A 24,796-nucleotide genomic window follows, 5' to 3' on the forward strand; every position below is an offset into this window, starting at 1 on the left:
GGCAGTGCATCCGAACCTTCTCAAGTGTGATAAATCTGGTTTCATTCCTGACCAGACTTCTTTCAGTAGCTTGTATTCTATTGAAGAATTTGGTGATTTGTTAATCAAGTAGACTACTATAGATGCAGCTTATGCCCAAAACTTTTGCTCCAGACCAGTTTCAGAAAGCATGCATCTTACTTTATCCATGATAGACCTGTTCATACGCTCAGAAACTCCATTTTGTTGAGTAGTGTATGTACAAGTTCTATGTCTCTTGATACCAGATTCCTTACATAACTCATCCATCTGATTGTTACAGAACTCCAAGCCATTATCAGTTCTTAAACACTTGATTTTCTTCACCATCTGATTCTCAACTGCAATCTTCCATTCCTTGAATCTAGAGAATACTTCATTCTTTGTTCTTAAAAAATAGATTCAAACCTTTCTTGAATAATCATCTATAAAAGTAACAAAGTACTAACATTCTGCAAGGCTCATGGGAGTTGAAGGAGAACCCATAAATCTGAATGTATGTAGTCTAAAGTCCCTTTCGAAGTATGTTTTCCCTTTGCAAAGCTCTGCTTGTGTGACTTTCCTAGCACAATTCTCACAAAAGCCCAAGGTCTTCACTTCCTTGTAAGGCAGATAGTCATTCTTTACTAACAACTGCATACTCTTTAGACTCATATGTCCCAGCCTTGAATGCCACCTTGCTGTCATGTCAATGTCCAGTTTAGCTACTAAAACTTCATTCTTCGTGACAGTTCCTTCAAGGTAGTATAGCCCATCCACGTACTTTCCTGAAATCACCTTTTGATCCCCTCTACAAAACTGAATTCTGAAATCCTTACCCTCATATTTGCAGCCTGACTTCTCAAGAAGTCCATATGATATTAGATTTCTGCCAACATATGGCATATATTTAACTTCACTTAAGATCACTTGTGTGCCATCATGATTCAGAATCCTTATCTTCCCCATTCCTTTAACATCACTATGTGTGTTATTAGCCATTAACACTTTTTCTCCTTCAAATTCTATAAGATCAAACAACAGATCTTTGTTAGGAGTGATGTGGAATGTGAATCCTGAATCCATGACCCATTCATCTTTAGGTTCTTGTATACTTGCTGTGAGAATAAGAGGTTCAACACTACTTGATGCAATGTTTGCAGATTCCACTGGGTTCTTCTGGTGATTATTGTTCTTCCTCGCAGGACAATCTCTTTTCCAGTGACCATCTTTTCCACAAATCACGCAACCTTTGGTATTGTTATGCCTTTGTCTTGATTGTGATCTAGCCTTGCTTTTAGATCGTCCTCTACCTTGATTATTGTTTCTTTGATTTTGTCTACCTCTGGAACTGACAAACAAACCTTCTGCAGGAGACTTTGAACCCGACGTTTCCTTAAGATCTAGCTCTTTAGATCTCGCCGCACTAGCTACTTCTTCAAACGTTATGCCTTCTCGACTATATTTGAGAGTTTCTCTTAAGAGTCCATACTTCGCTGGAAGTGAATTCAAAAGAAGAACATCTTGTACCCCGTCTGGAACTTCAATATTCAGATTTCTTAGGTCTGCAATCATCTTCAAGAACTCATCGATATTCTCATCGATTGTCTTTCTCTCTTGCATCTTGAACGTGTATACCTTTAGCTGAAGATATACTCTGTTTGGTAAGGTTTTTACCATGAACAGGCGCTCTAGCATCGTCCATGTCTCTGCAGCAGTAGTGCACTTTTCAATCTTTCTCAGCACCTTATCTCCAACATTTAAGAAGATAATGTACATTGCTTTTTCACATCATTCTTTCCTTTCTGTTTCATCTGCGATTCTCTTTTTCATGTTAGCAGGATCAGCTTCTTCTACTTCTGTTAATGGTGGGGCTTGCTCAACCAATACATCCTTCAACCCAAGTATTCTCAGATTTGCAAACATCCTTGTCTTCCACAGAGAGAAGTCTCCTGATCCGTCAAATCTCGGAACCTCAAGCTTTGAATTCGTCATCTTGAATCAAGTAAGTCCTCCAACACAACCTGTTGCTCTGATACCACTTGTCAAGTAACGCAGCGGTAAATTCAACCTTTGATCTAAGTGTTCTTATGTGTTTCTACTTAGGAGATGAGTAACAATAAAGTAAAAGACACCAAGAATTTAACGAGTTCCCCGACTGGTTACGGGTACGTCTTGTGAGGGATCTCTTGCCCTCAAACTTCCACTATAGAAATCAAGCTTACACAAAGCTCTCAAAGAGATTACAAGAAACGGCTTAAGAGAAGGTAAACAACGATACATAAGAAGACAAACCCTAGCTTATATATAAAGGCTATGTTTCCCTTCTACATCTTAACCGACTTTGTACGTGTGGACTTCTATTACCGAAAGCCCAACTCCTCTTCTCTTTATTCTTCTTGTAATGTGATGTCCATTTCACTTTGGCCCAAGAAGAAACAAGTTGTGGACTGGTCAACTCTTTCAATCTCCACCTTTGACCAAACACAACTTTGTCTTCTCGACTGGACACGCTCGACACTCTTCTCTTCCATAGTTTCATGAGCCGATTTTTAACATCTTCGATTATGTTACAAACCGTTGTCGGCGTCACTCTCCGTATGTGTCTATCCCAAACCCTTCTCCGATTTCTATGTAGAGTTCCGATGTCTCCGACTCCTTCCGGTGTCATCTCCGACGTCGTTCCTCACGGTATCAATTTGCGACTCCGATCTCCGAAATTGAGAATGACAAAATTAAACTCCACCTTCTCCTTAGAACCTAGGTCCTCTAAACAATTTATTCTCCTTGCTTAGAAATTAATTCCGTTAATTGCTTTGAAACAAAGGCTAACCCACTTTTTGTTTCACTCCTTGCAATTTCTCATGCTGAATTCTTCACCGATGTGTAGCACAGGTAAACGATTCTAAACTTAGTTTCAGCTTTGTTTAGACTCCTAAATCTTCACTTTACAGTACCTAAGATATATGCTGAAACTCAATATATTCTTACTGTTTTGCGAGATCCAAACCACCGAGCAACAATTTCTAGTCACTAATTTCGTCAGACTCTTTCACAGATTCATGTAACCTTCCAAGACTCTTTATCCTTAGTCTTAGGACCTGTTTAGTACATCAAATAGAAGAGATTTGTGAATTATCGTCACCATCATCTGATTGTGGCACAAATCCGGGTTATTAGAAGGGTTTTGGAGAGGTTTTGCCTTGCTTCAGGACAAAAGGTGAGTTTGGAGAAGTCTAAAATCTTTTTCTCTCAGAATGTGAGTCGGATCTGGAGGAACGTATTGGTGTGGAAAGTGGAATAAAGTCAACTAAAGATTTGGGTAAATATCTTGGTATGCTAGTGTTACATAAAAGGATTAACAAGGAGACCTTTAGGGATGTTCTTGAGAAAGTAAACTCACGTTTGGCTGGTTGGAAGGGTCGCTTTCTTAGTTTTGCTAGACGGCTAACCCTCACCAGGGCGGTTCTCTCCTCCATCCCAATCCACTCTATGAGTACAATTTACCTACCAAAGTCTACTTTTGGTATGTTGGATAAAATCTCGTGGGAGTTCGTATGGGGTAGTAATACGGAGAAGAGAAAGGTCCACTTATTGTCATGGGAGAAAGTGTGCACACCAAAATGGGAGGGTGGAATGGGTATACGGAAGGGTTGGGGGATGAATATAGCTCTGCTAGGAAAAGTGGGATGGCGGTTACTACATGATAGTAGTGGTCTCTGGGCAAGGGTGTTAAGAGCGAAGTATAAGGTGGGGGATGTTCATGATGGGTCTTGGCATAAGTCTAAAGGGACGTGGTCCCCGACGTGGCGTAGTGTGTGTAAGGGTTTGAGTGAAGCAATTTTGCCAGGGTTAAGCTGGGTGGTGGGAGATGGAAAGGATGTGAGGTTCTGGTCGGATAAGTGGCAACTGAATACAACACTGTTGGAAGTCGCGGCTGGGGAGGTACCAGATACCCATAGTGAGATGAGAGTCAGTGATGTGTGGAGAAATGGTACGGGTGGCAGTTAGGCTATCTGATACAATATTTATCAGACTTTACACAACTCCAGTTGCGATCTGTGGTGATTGATAGTGTCACAGGTGCATCTGATAGGTTGTCGTGGAGTGGGACTCCGGATGGTTGTTATACTGTAAGCTCTGCGTATTCGATGGTGAACAGTAGTGCAAAGTCGAGACAATGTATGAATAAGATTTTTGGCTGTATCTGGCGGGTCAAGACAACATAGAGGATTCAATGCTTTTTTGGCTTGTTGCTCACCAAGTAGTGTTGACAAATGCGGAACGATTCCGAAGGCATATGAGTGACTCCAAACTTTGTTCTATCTGTCAGGGTGGGGACGAGACACTATTACATGTGTTGCGTGATCGTCCAGCAATGGCTGAGGTTTGGGAGAGGTTGGTCCCACAAAGGAAGCTACACTCGTTCTTTGCAGCATCGTTGCTGGAATGGCTGTATGTGAACTTGAATGAGTCAACGGAGAGGAATGAGTACTCGTGGGCTATTTTGTTTGCAGGAGCAGTTTGGTGGGGGTGGAAATGGAGGTGTGGTGATATTTTTGGTGGCATGGGTCTCTTTCGCGATCGAGTGCGGTTTCTCAAAGATTTGGCGACGGAGTGTTACTAAGCGCATTTGGCTGTGAGAGGTGTGACAACTGAATGCATAAGGGAAGAACGTCTGATAGCTTGGATACCACCACGTGTGGGCTGGTTCAAACTTAACACAGATGGGGCATCGCATGGAAAACCGGGAAGAGCTACAGCAGGAGGCGTGTTGAGAGATGGTGATGGTAACTGGGTAGCTGGTTTTGGGCTCAATATAAGAGTTTGTTCTTCTCCTCTTGCAGAGCTTTGGGGTGTATACTATGGGTTGGTCACGACATGGGAGAAGAGAGTTACGCGGGTGGAGCTCGAGGTGGACTCGAGTATGGTGGTGGGTTTTCTCACGTCAGGGATCAATGGTTCTCATTCCCTGTCGTTCCTAGTACGCTTGTGCTATGGCTTTATCTCAAGGGACTGGTCAGTCCGTATTTTTCACGTGTATAGGGAAGCTAACCGTCTTGCAGATGGGTTAGTTAACTATGCTTTCACTCTTCCTTTTGGTTTTTATGCTTTTGATGTTTGCTCGGATGCTTTGAGGGGCATTATGATTGAGGACATTGTTGGTTGTTCAAGGCCAAGAATGATCCGGCTGTAGTTTTTTTTACTTCTGTTCTTTTAATAAACGAGGAGGTTTATCTCCCCTTGTCTTCACCAAAAAAAAATATATTAAATGGAGCAAAAATCCCGATGTATCTAACAATTTCTCAATATTTTCTTAGTAGAAAAAATTAATCCAAAACATTTAGTCTTGGTCATGAGCCCGATGAGTTTTTTTCATGGACTGGCTTCCACCAATCAAAGTTTCTTCATCAAACCCTCTTGTTTGATTGTATAATATGCATGTTTGAACTACATAAGATTGTACTGGTATGATAAGAATTTCATTTTTTTTTGTCAACCATCGGGCCACAACTGGCCGGCCCATTAGTCAAATCCCTACATTCGTAGGAAGCAAGATTCGATCCTGAATGCGATGGTGCCGTGTGCATTAAGAACTTACCATTAGCCACTGCACTAAGGTCACTTCACAAGAATTTCATTTTTTTTCTTCTGAAGAATGTAATAAATTTTTTTATCTGCTAGCTATTATGTACAATTCTTAAAGTATCACACTCTCAAGTCTCTTGCCAATAATACTATATGTTTTAAAAATACTATCAAAAGTTTTTTTTTTAAATACCACAAAACAAAAATTAAACTTTAACCTTCAAAATTAATTCTTAAATTCTTAACAAGAAACACTATCTCTTAAAAAAGTATACCTTAAATTTAAAATGGTCAATCCAAAATTAAAAATATAAATTTGAAAGATTTAAAAATCAATTTTTTGTGTTTGTGGTATTTTTGGAAAACCAAAAGTTTTAGTGATATTTTTAAAACATATACTATTTTTGGCAGCAAAACTTGAAAGTTTGGTATTTTGAGGATTTTCTCTACTTATATTGGTTCATACGATAATAAAGTTAAATCCTAACTTTGATAACCTACTATGATATAAAACGATACTGATCCATCAAGGAATGTAACTAATTAAGTTTGAGAAGTTTGAGAAATTATGTGAACATATTCAAAATTTAGAGTTTCGTAAAGTCAAATAATAACATTTTGTTACGAAATAAAATATAATGTTTTAGTTTGGTAGGACAAAAAAAAAATTAGAGCCAATACTATTCGTACTGAAAGCAATAATCATCGTTTTCAGCAATGCAAAGACAAACAAAATAAAAGTCAATTAAGAAAATAATAACACGGTGATGTGGAAACATTAATAAAAACAAATTAGTAGGTATAAATAACTATTTCAAATGTCAATTACATTTTTGGTACCGCTTTTTCAAGTGGTTAACTTTTCACCACCGGTCGTATGTGAGATAATTAGTCCCATTTTTCATTTCATAATTAATACATACTAGAGTCTAGGGCTATAGGAGACTATACGTACATACATTTGTTTTCATCATTTTTTGAAATAATAGATAATTAAATTTCTTTTAAGTAAACGAATATATTACCAAAATTAATGAGTTTTGTGAAAAACAGTTGATGTTAATATATATGCATTTCGTATGCTTTAGACAATATCATTAATTTATATATCAGTTATTATATATATATATATATATATATATATATATATTAGTATCACCAATCTCCACCCATCGTTACTAAAAATACAACTAAAAGCTAGACTACAAAACAATATAGCCGAGTAAGTAGCGAAAAAGGGCGATTTCTCAGATTGTTCCTAGCCGACGACTTGGCCTCACGCCACTGTTGAGAATCTCTTCCTCATTAACGGTTTCTCAGTTCGAAGAGAAAGAAGAAGTAATTCATATTGGACAAACGTTTATTCGGCATAGACCAGCATCACCTAAAACTCATGCTACTCAGAAACCTCAACCTGAACGTCCAAAGGCAGGAAAAGGTAAGAAATCAACAAATACTCTTCAAAGGAAAGATTTTGTCTCCGGTCCTTTTGTTCAGATGGAGGCAAATAATACTAAGAAATCAAAGGCTCAACTTTGTAAGCATTCCACCATTGGACACTCCCTCACACAAGGACGTTCCCATCATCAAGCTTGAAAGCTAGTATTTCAATATCTTTTGTAGTTTTTCCATGATGATGAATGTTTTTTGTTATAATATTCGGGGGTTGAATAAAAATCAAATACAACTTCAGCTTAAGAGTTGGGTTAGGTCAAACAGACCATCTTTAGGAGCCATTTTAGAAACTCATGTCCAACACGAGAATGCATCATCTATCTTAGCTACTAACTTCCCGGGATGGAAGTATGATTACAACTACTCTTCTCAAGCTCAAAATGGAAGAATCTGGTTGATTCTTTTGTCCAACCAATCCTTATATATCCAACAATAAAGGTCTTTATATATCAAAAAACGGATCAGGTTCTTACTTGTGGAGTTTTATGATCTTTTGTCCAACCAATCCTTCACAATCTCCTTTGTTTATGCCTGAAACTGCAAGATAGCTTGGAGGGAACTCTGGAGTACTATAAAGGAAATGCACCGAAACAGCCTCTTGAGAAGTCGGCCATGGTTGCTACTTGGAGACTTTAACCAGATACTACGGGTGGCCGAACATTATTCTCTTTATCCTTATCCTCTTCCACTTCAAGGTATGGCAGAGTTTCAGTCCTGCGTAGATCATTGTGAACTACCAGAACTAACCAGTAGAGGACCAACGAGGCTTGGTTGGCAACTTACCCTCAGGCGTATTGGATCACTCACCAATCCTAGTATCGACAATGAACTCTATAGAGAGAAGGAAGGTGCCATTCAAATTCTACTCTTTCTTTACAAAGCATCCTGACTACCCAAGTTTAATTTATCCAGCTTGGAATATCCCTGGTATCCAAGGCTCAATGATGTATTATCTTTGTCAGAAACTCAAAGCAGTCAAGCTTGGTTGTAGAGGTGCTTAACGGGAACAACTACAGCAATATACAAGCTAGAACGGCGGAAGCTCATGATTCTCTCACCTTACTCCAGAATGAAATACTTACTCATCCATCTTTCACTTTGTTCGACAAAGAAAAGGTAGCTAGAAGGAAATGATTGTCTTATCCTCTGCAGAAGAGTCATTCCTCAGAAAGAAGTCAAAATTTTGTTGGTGCGCAGAAGGAGATGCCAACACAAATTTCTTCCACAACTCTATCATAGGGCATCAAGTAATGAACCTAATTTGGTCCTTACTCAATCAGGATGGAGAAAGAGTTACCGACAAAAACATGCTCAAGGATATGGTGGTTGACTATTACAAGCAATTGCTGGGTACAAAGGACTCCTCGGTGCAGCCACTATCAGCTGAAAGGATCAAATTGCTCAATTTTATCAGATGCTCTTTTGAGATGTATACTCATCATGCTGCAATTCCTACGCCGGAAGAAATTACTAATACTCTATTCTCCCTACGAAGAAGCAAAGCACCAAGACCCGACGGTTTTATAATATTCTTCATTAATTCATAGGGAACAGTTGGTCCAGCCTTGCTGGAAGCTGTTTTGGAATTCTTTAAAATGGGCAGGCTAATGAAGCAGGTCAATGCAACTATTCTAACACTACTTGCAAAGACTATCACGGCTAAGAAGCTTGCTGAATTCAGGCCCATATCTTGTTGCAACACAATTTACAAAGTCATTTCCAGAATCCAAGCGAAGATACTCAAGCTGATCACTTCCATCGCTATGCAAAGAAACCAGGTCGCATTCGTGCAAGACATGCTCCTCTACAAGAACGTCCTACTAGGTTCCGAGCTAGTAACGGATTTTAACATTGATATCACGAGAGGTTGCCTGCAGATCAATATCTGCAAAGCTTTTGACAATGTCAATTGGGAAATTCTAACCAACATTTTGGAAGCTTTTGATCTCCGTCTTGTGTTCATAACTTGGCTGACTACTTGCTTCACTACACCATCCTACTCAATATCTTAAAATGGAGAACTGAATAGTTACTTCCCAGGACACAAAGGTTTGCGACAAGGTGACTCTATATCTGCTCCACTTTTTACTCTGGTAATAAATACTTTATCCAAACAACTAGATGAAGCAGCCAACCTGAACAGATTCCAAACTCATCCCACGTGTGTCGATCCTTTAATCACGCATCTGAACTTCACAGATGATCTACTTGAATTCTTTGATGGTGAAGAAAGTTTGCATGTTGCAATTATGGACGTTCTATCTCAATTCAAGCTTGCTTATGGTCTTGGAATAAATCTTGCGAAAACTTGTCTCTGTTTAGACAAAAATAACAAAGACTTCATAGGTCAACTGGCAGTAAGACACAACCTCACACATGGATCTCTGCCTGTGAGATACTTAGGAGTTCCTTTAATACCTAACAAGCGCACAACAACCGATTATCAACCACTTATTTACAAGATGAAAGGAAGAATCTCTTCATGGACAAATCATCACTTGTCGTTCATAGGAAGACTTCAAATCCTCCATTCAGTGATTAATAGTACCATCAACTTATGGGCATCAATCTTCTTGCTTCCAAATAAGTGCTTGAAAGCTCTTGAGCAATTGTGTAATGCATTTTTGTGGAATTGTGTTGCATCAAGTGCTAGAGGTGCAAAATTTTTCTGGGAAGTTGCTTGTTCTCCTAAATCAGCAGGGGAATTGGGATTGAGAAGACTAGCTAATTGGAATAAGATCTTCCGATTGAAACTCATCTTGATGCTCTTCTCGCAAACTGGTTCTCTCTGGGTATCCTGGGTGAAACAACACTTCATAAGAGGCAGGAATTTCTGGGAAGCATACTTCAGATCAACTGGGAGTTGGATATAGTGACGGCTATCAAAATTGAGGCAACTGGCTAGCCCTTTTGTACACTCCACTTTTATATCTGGTAACAACACTCTATTATGGCATGACAACTGGACAGGTCTAGGGCCTTTGATTGATGTTATCGGTGATACCGGTCCTCGCGTAACATGTATTGGCTTGCTTTCCTCAGTCAGACAAGCTGTCATTGGTGATACCTGGGCTATACCAAGAGGGAGGAATCAATTAGTGCAACTCCTTAGAACCTGCGTTCATAATCAGCCTCCGCCTACTGACCCCCATGAAAAGGATATTTTTACCTGTTTCTCTAGGGCCTTATTTAATTAAGATGCACCTATCTTCAATTTTGAACTCAAAGACGTGTTTTCTTTCGAGCTCAACTCAAAGACGTATTTTGTAGTCGGCGAGATATGGACATCCGAAAGTTTAGTATATCTCGCTGATATTAAAAAAAAGAAATTTTCACCAACCACACCAAAAAAATATTTTCTTTCATGAATTAACAAAGTCAATATAACTTTTCAAGGAAAAGCCATCAAAAAAAAAAAAAAAATACCCTCTATCTAGACAATTATAGTTTGATGTCATTACCCAAACGATACAGTGTTTGGTTAATTAAAAAAGAAAAACATAATTGAAAATAATTTTAAATATTTAGTTCAGTGTACGAAACGAAGAAAGAAAAAAGAGAAAAAGTCAAAGTGTGAAGTTCATCATCTTCCTTTACCAAAAAAACTGGAAATTGAGGGAACAAATTAAAAAATTCCGGTGAAACGAAACTGTGTTTAGAACTATGGCAACTATAGTTTTCGATTAGAACTCCAGCGAGCTGAAAAAGAACAGAAAATTTCAGATTAGATAAGTAAAACTCAAAAAAATTTCCGAACACTTTAAAAACAAAATTTTTAGTTCTTGAATTTAAAAATGCTAATATAAGCTAGATTTACAAGATTTAGGTGTAAAAAATATTAAAATGTAAAGGAAAATAAGGCTTATGAGAAACTGTGAACAATAGCTGCAATACTAGGGGTGTAGAGGATACACATGTTGAAGATGACTGCAAAAATACAATTATACCCTCTATTAAAAACTGACTTATGGACGTACACATTGAATAAAAGAACATTATGTAGGTACACCATATCATAGAGCAAATCATAAGCCTTATTTTTCTTTAGTGTACGTATGTACTCAGAACATTACGTACATTACTGAGCAATTATGGACGTAAACATTGAATAAAAGAACATTACGTACATTACTGAGTACATACATACACTAATAAATTATTACTATGTATGTATATGAACATACATGGTTATGTTAATCTGAAACTAGTTTTAAGAAGATGATTCAAAATAAAAAAGAATATTAAATTAAAATGAAAATATAGTATAATAAAAAATTATAATGCACAGTAAAAAATTATAATCATAAAAGTTAAAAAGAGATAAGGTAAATATTTATATATATTTCTTTTAATTTTATGTTACCATACAAAAAAATACTAAGAAAATAAATAAAGAAATAATTATAGTGTTTTTGTTGATAAAAGAAATGGGAATGAAATTAGAGTGAGATGATTACTTACTCAAATTTTATCGCATAAACTTTTGTAAAAAATATATACACATATATTTATACTTATATCTAGTAATGATCAATATTAATTATATGTTATATCTTCTTTTTGTAAATAACAATAACAAGTACTCTAAGTTGGTTTATTTACAAACTGTAAAATTGCAATTTTGTATGTATGGCAATTGAGAAATTTGGTACAAGAATCTATTTGTTTCATTGTTATTGTAAGATTATAATATATTCGATGCAATATACATTGATTTGTTACATTGTTGTTGCGTACATATATTATAATATATTCGATGCAATATACATTGATTTATTTCATTGTTATTGTGTACGTATATTGGAAAAGAGAAATTTGATACAATAATTTATTTTGTCATTGTTGTTGACTACACTCTTAGGTAAATTTGATGTTATGAACATCTATTTATTTCATTGTTGGTGTGTACGTATATTAGATTTTATTCGTTTTATGCTATGTACGTACATTAGAAACTTAAATTATGAATTAAATACTATGTGACATAATTTAATTAATTTTTTTTTTCTGTTTAGTTACTGTAGCAACAGACTTCAATGAGCTCAGTTACTTAAAGGAAAGAGATGTAATTAGATCAGTTTTAGTTTCTTTGTTTGAAAGGTATAATTGTCTAAATTTGGTAATTGGCTAATATGTGAAAGATGCTTTTGACTTTGACCTAAAGTGGTTAAAAAACGTACCCTATGACTACTACATATAATTTACCCTATGAAAAATCGTAACTTTTGTTTAGTCCCCGTTAATATGGATCGTCTTGCATGTGTTACGTACGTTGACTAGACCTTTACAATTTTGTACAGCGCTGTTTACGTAAACGTAAAATTTCTTTGGCTTCTATATTTGAAAGTTTCGTATCTATTAGTGGTTCCAAATAAAGTCAACCCAATCGACGACTGGATTAATCCCAACTACACTATATCATTGTTTGAATGTTAACAAATAAGGACAATAACAACGCGGAAAATACGAAAATATGACAAACAGAAACGAAAATGAAACTTAGAAAGTATTTCTGATCCATGAAGTTCTGTTTACTCAAAACTCATGCCAAACTTATGAGTTGTGTTTACTCAAAACTCATCTTTATTAACTGCAGTAATAGAGCTGAAGCCTTGTAATTCATGGTGTTTTACAATTTAAAACGGCATAGATTGCAACTAACTTAGATTTGAATGGACAAAAGAAATATAAATTGTTGACAGATTGTCAAAGATAAGATTTACGATGTGAACGTACTCATATTTTAGACAAGTAGAGCAACAAAAAAAAAACCATTGATCTTTCCACAAAAGATAAAGACTGGTTTACCTTACTTAAAGTCAATTAAAACATTTGTCCTCAAGGAGATATCATATTTTCAATGATCCTATGACCACAAAATAGTTAAAACCGACAATAAAAAAATAGATTATTTAAACCTTCTTATGTTTTGTCAAAGATTATTTCAGACTTCTTCACAAGAAACAAAGAGCAAGAAAAGTTAACACACTGAAGAATTTGATTGGACAGCTATTTAATACATTTTTGTTTGTATTTCCAACAAGGTTGTCAGCAGTAGAGGTGTCAAAATGGGTCAAATTTAATGGATCAGCTCAACTCAAATAACCCATAAACTCTGAGTTAAAAAAATTAACCCTAATGAGTTTATGGATAAAATGAGTTAGTGAGTCAATTGGTTTAGTGAATCAAATGAATTGAACCGTAATGGGTACATGGTTTAACCATTTAATCCATCAATTCTACTTTGAGTGAGTCAAATTAACTCAAAATGTTTAAACCGATTTAATATAACAAAAAATCTGTAACCAGCGGTCGATATTTATCACTCTAGAAGAGTAACACTATAATTGTAACTAGCCGTCGATAACTTGTAATACTATTTTTCCTGCTTAACCTAATAAGTCAAATTTTGTTAACCTTTCAATGTATTGATATTAGCCTATATTATATAGCTCTTTGGTGGCAATTGGAATATGCTAATGTTATGGCTTTGATTTATCTTACGTTGCCTTGCATGTCCAAAATAAATCTGTTGATTCTAATATAACGGGAGTACGTACTGTTTATGTTTAATTATTTTTTTGGACAAACTAATGATTCCATTCATTCAAGTAGAAACAGTCCAAAAGAGAGAAATAAAACTCCAAAATTCAAAAGATTACAAAGATAAATTTTCCTTAAAGCCATAAGCAAAGAGATAGAAAACATCCACCATGGGATCATGAGAGCTGTGAAACAGTCAGCTGAAAAGCGGTTGAGACATATGAGGTCACGGTTGCAGGACTGATCATCATCAAAATATTCAGACAAATGAAAAAGTAGTCAAAGTCATAAGACAATGTGACGTTGATAGAGGAATCAGAACCAAGGGTCTCACCAGAGAGAGGAGCACTAGCAAAAGCAATGCATTATCAGGGATTCGATGGGCTGCAGCCCGGCCCCGATGATGGTGATGATACTAAGAGTGGTTTGTTAAAATCGTTGGATGAACACATTGGAGTCCAGGGCAATAGACTATATAGAGCAGTAAAACTTCACAATCTGCACAAAGAATGGAAGCAAAGACCAAAAATCATCAAATATATATGACAAACCGTGGCAATACAGGTGGGTTCTCTTTTATATGACGTCCTTTGCCAAAGAGATTAAGAAATCCACATCGGTTATACAATAAAAGATGTGAAACATGCTTAGTCTTTTGGGTTGTCGTGAGCACAAACATGGTGCGGTTGATGGGGTTTGGGTGAGAACTGGAATCACTAGATAAAGTATGATTAAATATGACATGATTCTTCCAGTTTTGAGACCCAACAGAAAATGTCACAAATTGAGCAATAACCAATGATCTAACATATACTTTGTTACTCCAAAACAGTCCGGGTGAATGGAGTCTCAGATGCAGTTTTTGGACACCGAGATCAACCTGAAGACCTAGATATATAATGTCTACCAGCTGACCAAGGGATAATTAGTATAGACCTCGGTTTTGGAAGTTGGGCAAGACTATTTGGAATGCTAGCATGCCGAATTCTGGTTGAGAGCTCATCCGCAGAGATCCTATGGATGTTGTGGATGGCCAGGGGAGTTGATTCGTGGGGCGGCTAACTGGAGAGGGTAAAGGATTCCGCTTCTCCGGTAGGAACATACATTGATCTGCCAAGCTTATAGGGTGACATGTACTTGAATTGGGAGTCCAATAACAGAAAAATCGCAGCTCTAGAGGATTCATCGCCAAACATCGATTTTGTCTCCGCCTGGCAAGGCTCATGTGTCGATGAGAGAGAGAGTTCTGCCGAGGAGAAACACAATCCAAATCAAAAATTAGAGAGGCATGAGGGCTTTGATCCCGTCGACAGTGAGAGTGAGCAAATGCAATTGGGGATGGGGTTTGCCAGACTCCACATTCTTAGATAGGGGTTGGGGAGATTGCGAAAAGGGAAAACAAAATGGAAAAAAAAGTTTGAAAAGTAAAATTAAAGAAACAAATGAAACAACAAAGGAGAGCAGAGATTGAGATACCTCGATACCGGCCAGCATGAGCTTTACAAGCGTTGGAGAATTTTGGTAATAATGGCGCTTTGATAATAGTGTCTAAGAGAGAGAGGGTATTAGGGCTGCTAGCTATAATTTCTCTTGATGTTTATGTTTTATTTTTGTCCAAATTAATCTAAAAAATTGTTTACGTACCAACACATACACATTATTGTTCGGTATCATATCGTATTGGTATAGGTCTGTCTATTAGACTTTAAATTAATGAACGTTTTTGTGCGTTTACGTAAATTATGGTTTCAGATCCATTTCCATGAGCGATCAATCTAAATTATTCTGATTCTTTTACCCAACTATGGAGTTCATTTACCAACTTATGTAAATAGTTTCGCAGTTCTTTTTTTTTTTTGGATGACAATATATTTCATATTGTCTACGTTTTAAATCTCAAAACAAAATTACTATATTTTCTTACTATCATTTTAGTACGGACAATTCTTATTAAAAATAATTCAAGGTTTACACTTTCTCTCATTTTTTGTGTGAGTGTAATTACACTTAATCTAATTGATATACGTATTTAAAGAATAGATTAGCATAGATTCTTGCTCTTTCGATCGTTAGAATAACATCAGTGGTATGAATATGATTCTTTGAGAATATAAGCGGAAACAAGAGGCTGATTATTCCTAAAAATCAGAATAAGAAAATTGATTGAAAATGGATACAACAAAAGAAGTATAAGAAACAGTTATTTGAATGAAAAATGAAAACAGGAGAATTTAAAGAATTTTAATAAAAGAAAAACAACAAAACATAGATTAAAGAAGATTTTTTCTTTTGAATCTAATGTTAAATTATATTCAAAAGAAAAATAAACATTTTACAAAACTTTTTTTGACAGTGTTTTAAAACATTTTGGAACCAAGAACATCACTTTTTAATAGAATCTTGCTTGAAACCAAATTTGAATGCCGAAGTCTCCGCCACCTTTGAGAGTACTGAGACGATTGCGGACATTCTTGTCTATGATATTCACAATCTTCTCCGATGGGGTAGGTGCCTCTCCATGTCTTCGGTCATTTCGTTCTCGCCAAAGGGAGTGGAGTGTATTTTGAAAAGCATAGCCCACAAGTAGTCGTTTGGTCCTGTCTACCTCTCTTCCGGCTAGTAAAGTCATGATATCTTGCCAACGGTTTGTGAATTTTTCGGAGAGAAGCTTCTGCACTACTGCCTCCCAGATTTGCGCTGAATACGGACATTGGAAGAACAAATGTTCTCTTGTCTCCATAGGACAACTGCAAAAAATACACCCTGTGTTAACTGGTGGTTTCCATCGTTGCATCCGCTCTCATGTTGCAAGTCTGTTTTTCACCACTAGCCACGTAAGGAATGCATATTTGGGAGTCGCATGTTGGAACCAAATGACCTTGTGTTCCACCATAGTGGGATGAACTACACGAATATGTTGCCAGGTTGCTTTAGTTGAGAACTTGTTCCTGTGAACCCCATCATTTCCCTTCCACAAAGCAATGTCATGTTCTGTGGGTGTCCTAGCAAGTTTATTTTTCCGTATTTCCTTCATCCACAGAGTGGAAAAGAGCTTGCCTGGGTATTCGCCGCCGAGACATAGCGAGTACATCAGCCACTGTGCTTTTTTCCGGAATTCCCATGGCAATATAACCTCTTTCCCCGATCAGTAGCTTTAGTCGGCCTAAAGAACACCAGTTATCAAACGAAAAGGAGGTGGTTGTACCATTCTTTACCTCTACACGATGGAACTGTTTCGCCAGTTCTCTGTATTTAAGTATCTTCTTCCAGATCCATGAACCACCAGTAGTATTATCACGGACCGATCATAGTGAGTTACTTCGCAGAAGATTGCGTTTCACCCAAGCAACCCACATGGAGTCTTTTGCAGATAGAATTCTCCAGATCAGTTTTAGCATGCTCACCTTATTGGTTTCTTCTATAAATCGAAGTCCCAAACCCCCCTCACTCTTTGGGAGGCACACCTCCGTCTATGAAACCTTTGTTTTCCTGGCATTTAATGACGGTCCCGACCAGAGAAAAGCTGAACATATCTTATCAATTTCCTGAATACAAGCTTTAGGCAACCTAAACGCTGATAACCAGAAGTTGATAAGACTGAATATTACTGATCGGATTGGTTGAAGAAGACCAGCAAATGATAGCATCCGAGCTGTCCAATTACTGATTTGAAGCCGGATTTTCTCTAACAAAGGTGAGTAGTCTACCGCTGACATTCTTCTCGGTGACAATGGCAGGACAAGGTACCTAACAGGTAATGTTCCAGTGGCAAAGGGGAATTGTTGTAGGAGTTCAACCTTATCTTCCTGTGAAATACCTGCCGTATATATTGTGGATTTTTCCAGACTTACTCTTAAACCCGAGTGGTGAGCAAAATCATCAAAAACCCGCAGAACACCCATAACAGATCGTTTGTTACCCTTTACGAACACCATCAAATCATCTGCGAAGCATAAATGTGTAAGCTGCAAGTTTTTGCAGTTCGGGTGATAGTCGAAATCATTGTTTCTAGAAACGGCGTCCAATTTGCAGGAGAGGACATTCATACATATGACAAACAAATAGGGGCTAAGGGAGCAGCCTTGCCTGAGTCCACGCTTACTTCCAAAATAACCTGCAAGTTCTCCATTTACTTGCACCGAGAAGAATGTTGTGGTGATACAAGTCTGGATCTAGGACACATACTGTTCAGGAAAGCCAAGTGCACGCAATGTAGTAAGCAAGAAACTCCATTGAACTGAATCAAAAGCTTTGGATATGTCAATTTTCAATGCACATCTCGGAGAGACCATATCCTTGTGGTAATCCTTAACAACTTCAGTTGCAAGTAGTAGATTTTCCAGCAACAATCTATCTTTCACGAAGGCTGATTGGTTCGGAGAGATAAACTTAGGCAAGATGATCTTTAGCCGGTTTGCCAGTATCTTAGATTAAAGAAGATTATATAACCAATAGAATGGTTGATAGATAGATCAAGCACATACAAATCCAGAAGGGACCTTCCTGTCACACACATTGAGAAGAAGGCTAAGAGAGAGAGGAACATTAAGATTAATGCCTAAAACCTTAGCCTTTAAGGCGGTGCAGAGACAAGCTGCAGCCTCAAGATCAACCAAACCGTCAAGGAGCAAGCAGCAAGGCTTGACTGGTGGTGTGCCCAACTCGATTTTGAGAAGATTCTTGAGGACATTGGCGTAAACACCGAGCTTGAGAGTGTCCCTTGGCCTTGGGCAGGTTCCGGTGGAGGAGAGGCACGGAGTAGGCTTTGGCTTAGGCTTGGGGTTTAGGGACTGGAGCGCATCCACCACCACATGCGGTGGTCAACGTGAAGAAGAGGATGTTAAATGTGAGGAAAATGACAAGGGAGGCTGAGATTTTTGAAGCCATCTCTCGAAATATGTATTTCTATTTTAAGTAAGATGTTTTAGAGAAATAACTGTTGCGAAAGAGAGTGGGGAAGATAAATGAAGAGATTGATGATGTATTTATAGTAGGGGTTTGACAGTTAACTAAAGCTGTCCTTGCAATTTAATTTTGAGGAATTATTAAACGAGTTTATATTTTAGTAAGCAGTCAGACGATCTTTGTATTATTAAGTAGTTAGTTTATATTTCATTTTTATTTTATTTTATTGCAATGTTGTGAAGCAAATGTTCAATCATGGAAATACAATTAAAAGTACCATATTTGCTGTCACAGTTTATTTTGAAATTGAGATATTTTCGACTGAAACGTAATCTTTAATTGTTCCATCTTTACAGAATACTGTACCTTCAAAGCATATCAAAAATAAAACTAGCTAGTAGTAAAAATACATGTTTCTTTTTTAGCAAATGTAATTGTTTAAAAAAAAAAGAAAAAGACTGATTCATCTTTTATTTCTTGGACGTTACTATATATTCAATTATACATAAATTGATATATTACGGCTTTTAATGTGATTTTTTTTCTTTTTTCTTTTAAGAATGTTGATATCATTAAAAATGAAAATCCAATATGTATTTATGTGCTTGTGAAGTTTTTAGAATATTTGAGAAGATAATATTAAAAAACGGTATGAATAATGAATTAAAAAAACTATTATTTCATTGGTTGATTAAATTGGAGTTTTACAAAAGAAAAGAAAATAGCAAAAAGGAAAATTTGTTTTCTTATGAAATTTGGAAATCTTCTCCTATAATGATTAGAAAGTCTTGTTGGATATATCAGGAGGTGTTGGACACATCTTAGAGAGAAGAGAGCTGAGGCATAGAAAAAAATCCTAGAGACCTTTTTGTGTTTGTGTGACACTTAGTTTCACGGTTTGGTACTTGCCTGATCATGTATTTTTGTTCGTCGATGTGATGTGTGTGTGAAAGTTGTCCAGAGACTTGGAAAACTGAAGTCTAGGCTTAGGAGAAGTATAGCCCAAGATTATGTTATCTTGGTTTATATCTAAGCTTGGTGTGAGTTTAGTGAAGAATAGAGATTTATCCTTAAGATTTCATGTAATAGAACGGAGCGGTGAATTAAGAGGGTTATACTCGCGTTTGCGAATAGTTTGTATTTGTTTTATTTTCTAGTAGAATCAAATCTGGGGGTGGTTTCAGAAAATAGGAAAAACTGGCATGTGATGAGGGAGGTGAAGGTTAAACTCTCTTCACCGAAAGATAATTCTTTAGTCAAAAATATTGCTTGTAGTGTGTCGAATGAGGGACGTCCTTTCTTCTTATCTCTCGAGGTGTGGTCGTGCGTGGTTACACAATAATTGAGGAGGAGAGGCGGACTGGCTAGTGTTTCTTTTTGGATTTGGATTGGTTTATTGTTAACAGATTTGTTGTACTATGCTTTTGTTTCATTGTAGTACTCTGTTTTGCTCCTTGATTTATTGAAGCCTCAGAGGTTACAAAAACAAAAATAAATTATATTTATGAAGGGCAGCGTTACTCTCGTTAACTCCGATAAATTGTTATTCCAAAAACTTTACTACCACAAAATTTAATAGTTATTCATTCAAGGTCATCAAAGTTTCTTAAATTAGGAAGTACGTTTTATAGCTTTCAATATCATCTTTCATAAATAAATAAAATGTTTGAAACATGCGAAGGAGAAAATTCTAACCACATTTGTTTCCCATTATGGCTACAACTACAACGCTAATCAAACACATAACTTTTCTCTTGTTGTTGTTATTATTTGTGCTTATTGCATCCCCAATCGTAAATGCGATGCTTGTCAAAGACGTGCATGCATTTTGCAAGGAGACAAATGATGTGAACTTCTGCTTGAAATACATTGGAGCAGACAAACGTATATCAGCTGCACGCGATCTCAACGACGTGCTTTTGATTGTGGTAACGTTATTTAATTGTTATGTATTAAAACGACGTGTAAGGTTATGAGATTGTGTTCAGCAAATATTCACAATGTTCATTCTTGATTAGGGAGTGAGTTAAAAAAAAGTTGTGTAAAATTTGAGAGATGAGAATCTCCTTTATACTCTTACTTATTTCTTGATTTCTGATTGAGACTTATTATCAGTTTTCTCAGTGCAAAATTCAAGTGACTGAAGCAACCAAACATATCAGCAAAGTCCGCCAAAAGTTTAGTGGTCCGATTGGGAAAGAACGGATCAAGTTTTGTGAGAGGAACTACGGGTTGGCGTCAGGTTTGTTCCAAGAAGCATATGAAACAGGAAAACAAAAAGCACTTGCATACAGAGCTCACTTAACTGCACAGAGCGGCTCAGACTATGTGCGCAAGTGCGAAGAAGAATGGAAAAAGAATGGTCCAATACAAAAATCTCCTGTGACTTTCTATAATACAAATGTTATAAAACTATTTTCTATTATTCGTGTTATTATCAGCAAGGTGAAGACTTAGTTGTACATGAATTAATCGAAAATTTCATATAATTAAGCTATGTGTTTAGAAGATCCAATATGTATTTGTGTACACTAGACTAGAAGATAATAACATCATTTTATTAAGTTGGAAACTTCATTTTTTTTGTCTAGCGGCGTTAGGAGTGTTTGTGAAGACTCATGCATCACGAGTTCGAATTGCTAGACCTAGAAACTGATACCCAAAAAGAATATAATTATACTTATCATACCCAAATTATATTTTAAAAAGTATCACAACATCATTTTATTAAGTAGGAATCCGACATCGTCCTTCTCATTACAGTGTCATATGAAACAACTAAAACAGAGGGTTACAAATTCATGTTTTAAGTCGATGATGATTTAGGTACTAATAAAAACTTTGAATTTTAAAGCTTTGAGATCAAAAAAAAAATTAATGAGGTAGAAAAATTCTTTTGCTCCAAACGTTGGGTTGAAATCAAACATTTTCTCTAATTATGTTGTTGGAAAAATACAAGGCTTAAAGAAAACATAACCAAATTTAAACAATCAAAATATAGAAAAATATTTGCTTCCAAATCGTCATAGTATATTCGAAATTTATTTCACTTACGATCAACGTTAGTATAAGTTAATCATCATCTTTTATATTATCATATAGAAATCTATATATACTAGAGAGTTCTCTCTTCATGTCCACATCAACATCCATGTATTTTTACATTTTTTTGGATCCACCATCTTATTTGTTAAAAAAAAACATTATAACTAAAATTAATTCACAGATCTAAAATAATTTTTTAATCAAATAAAACAATAATTTACAGAAAATAACTTCAGTACTAGAAGACAAAAAAAAAACTAAAAAAATAATATAAAATATGAATAGAGGTTAGAAAAAAATAAAATTAAATAAATATGTCTAAACATATAATGTGTAAATATTTCTAAATAACTAAAAATAGGAAAAACTAATATATCATATATTTAACGGTACAACAACCATTTTTAAGAGTTATAGTTATTTATTAGAATGAAGAACATTAGAATTTTTAAATAATAAATACCAAATTTTTAAAAAATTACCAAATAAAAAGTAATTCATTTCTGAAGAAGAGTACACATATAAGATTTGAGAATATATTTGTTAATTTTAGTTTCAAAAAAATCAGTTCATGATATCATTAAAAAAATAAGAAAGATTTTGTATATATTATTATGGGAGATTTGCTAAACAGGACCGTTTTTAGAAAATAAGTTTTAAAGGGGTACACTCATTGGGAAAATTGTGGAAATGGTACACTTTTAATTGAATTTACAATTTACCCATTTCTTTTAAACTAATAAAAAAAATGCCATTAGTCATGTTTTTACAAGTGACTGATTCCTTCTTTCTCATTTGAACCTTTCGGTCTATTCTTTTTTTTTTTTTTGCAAAAGTTACAAATGAGTAATTTTAAGGATGAATTAGGTAGTTGACCAAAATCACAATAGAAATGAAGAATATAGCATGTTAATTGGGGAAATTAAGTGACTGACCAAATAACAATGTGATTTTACCAAACTACCTCTAGGTGACACACACATAACTACACGCGCTTAGAAAGAAATGAAGAAGATAGAGGATGACATGAGAGTGAAGAGAGAGAAAATAACATAATTGTTTTATTTGTATTTTCATAAAATTTCATAAAATAACCCCTTTTGATTTGTATTTTCATTTTTTGTTTACAGCAAATAAATTTGGATTTTTTTAAATCTTCTAAAAATCTAACTCATTTTTCTACATATATCATGATTTGAATTTTGGAAAACTGACATAAATGTAGTCTAAAGAAAAATTACTGTATAAAAAATTACAAATAAAATAGTATAGAACAAAATAAAACAGTATACAAGTATTGGTAACAGGGGTGGCCAATGATTGCCGAGTTAATTGCATAGAAAAAAATTATACCCTTAGGAATATAACATAGGAAACTCAAACTATCAAGTTAAACGTTCGTAAAATAAAATAGTATGTAATAAAGCATGGTAGTCGTGGTTTGGGCGGCGATGCTAAAAAGGTAATGATGGTGGTAGTAATAGTGGTGTTTGTGACGATGATTATAACGCCCGTGTCTCGAAAAATAAGAATATTGGATTTTTACATCAGAAATTTGGTGGAATCGGTTTAATATCGGTTTAGATAAATTCTGGTTTAATGAAATTAAACCAAGGAACCCTAAATTTCTATAACTCATGCTTCTCTACTCTCTTTTGGGTTTGTAGTCGTTTTTGTAGAGAGGAAAAAGAGAACTTGTTTATGGAGAAGAGGTGTGAGGAAGGGGAGGTTAGATTTTGGTGTGTTAGGCAAAGGACCAGAATCGTTAGGGTTTTGGAGGAAACGGTTTCGACATATCAAATCGTTGTCAAAGGTAATGAAATTTGGTAGGTTTATTCCCAAGTCTTTCATCGTCATTCTACTTTTTACAGAAGTAGATTTGGATTCAAACTTGATGAGTTATTGGCAGTTTCGTGAGACGTTTTCCAGACGCGAGTTGGACCCATCGGGGATTGTAACTGAGATCGTGGTCTCGTCTGGTTCCTGATCGGCACGATATTTTGTGGGAAGCTTCGTGACGTCTAGGGCTAGCTGTTCACAGGAGGGATTTAATAGTTAACTGTTGGTTTTTATTTTAGGGTTTCGTCTTTGAAACTGTTATTTTATGATGTTTCTGTCCAGTTTTGCTATAAAGTCGTTTTTGGTTTTGTGGTTTGTTGTAGGGGGTTTCTGGGCTGTTTCAGACTTGAGGAGAGTCTCAACTTGTCATATTTGTTATAATCAGGTCGAAAAGGTGAGTGCGTGACCATGAGCTTATCTAAGCGATTGTGTTGTATAACTTGTTTTGTGTGATTGTTGTGTAGGTGTGGTGAATGTGTTAATGAGTATTGTGTTTAATGACTGGTTTGTTATGTTTTATTTGCGGTTGTACTCTTGATTTGCTTGTGTGTATAGCTCGTAGATGGGAGGATCGCCTCACTGGGTGTTTCTGGTAATACTCACGCATCTCATTGTGTTTGTGGTGCAGGTAATGTATAGCGTGGAATCATGGCAATGAGGAGGAGGATGATCTAGGGTCTCGGTTTTGTGATGTCGGTTTTTAGTGTTTGTGTTGTTGGAACGTGGTTTAGAAACATGTTAGGTTGTTGGTTTATATTGGTTATGATTGGTAATGTATTTAAATTGAATTGGAGTTGGTTTGGTTTGTCTTCCGCCGTGCATGTAGATTTTGTTATTAGTTTATTGTTTGGGTTGTAATTAAATATTATGGGGTATTTCATTATTATTATTATTATAAAAAACGGGTTGGGTTGTTTCAATGATGGTGGTAATGATGCTAGCGTATGCGATAGCCGGTGACAATGTCATTGGATGGTGGCCAAATAAAACATGCAAAAAAAGCTATACCCTAAAGGATACAATATAGAGAATCTAAACTATCAAGTTAAACGTACACCAAATAAAAAATTACTATACTACAAAAGAATTTATATATATATATATATATATATATATATATATATAATGGACCAAAATTATCGACTTGAATGTTATTAAAAATACCTTGTATTATATATATGATATAATATTTTCTATATTATAATTTTTATCTATATTATGTTTCTCCAATAATAACAAACCAGATATGATCAAAGGAACAAAATTCTAATAAGCTGTAGTCAAATTATTGATGCAATAGTATATATATATATTTTTAGTTATAAGAGAATTAATGCATAATATAGTTAATATATAATTATATAATAAAAAACATTGTAACTGTTGGTCATGTATAAGGGTGAATTTGGACATTAATATACAT

General features: G+C 35.7%; 1 protein-coding gene and 1 pseudogene across 1 annotated transcript; one reads left to right on the forward strand and one right to left on the reverse strand.

The window, feature by feature from the left end:
* On the reverse strand, nt 18,057-18,471 carry LOC104737260 (annotated as a pseudogene).
* Nucleotides 20,202-20,946, forward strand: LOC104738419. The gene is made up of 2 exons (XM_010458596.1): nt 20,202-20,417; nt 20,605-20,946. The coding sequence occupies exons 1-2, from the start codon at nt 20,202-20,204 to the stop codon at nt 20,944-20,946; spliced, it is 558 nt and encodes a 185-aa protein (XP_010456898.1).

Source organism: Camelina sativa, chromosome 13 (genome assembly GCF_000633955.1).
Source record: "Camelina sativa cultivar DH55 chromosome 13, Cs, whole genome shotgun sequence".
In the NCBI taxonomy this organism is placed as follows: domain Eukaryota; kingdom Viridiplantae; phylum Streptophyta; class Magnoliopsida; order Brassicales; family Brassicaceae; genus Camelina; species Camelina sativa.

What these genes read in the sequence shown, in the direction of transcription:
- LOC104738419 (XM_010458596.1), top strand. Translation starts at nt 20,202, where the DNA reads ATGGCTACAACTACAACGCTAATCAAACACATAACTTTTCTCTTGTTG. An exon ending in ACGACGTGCTTTTGATTGTG is followed by an intron (nt 20,418 to 20,604) that starts GTAACGTTATTT and finishes ACTTATTATCAG; the next exon opens with TTTTCTCAGTGCAAAATTCA.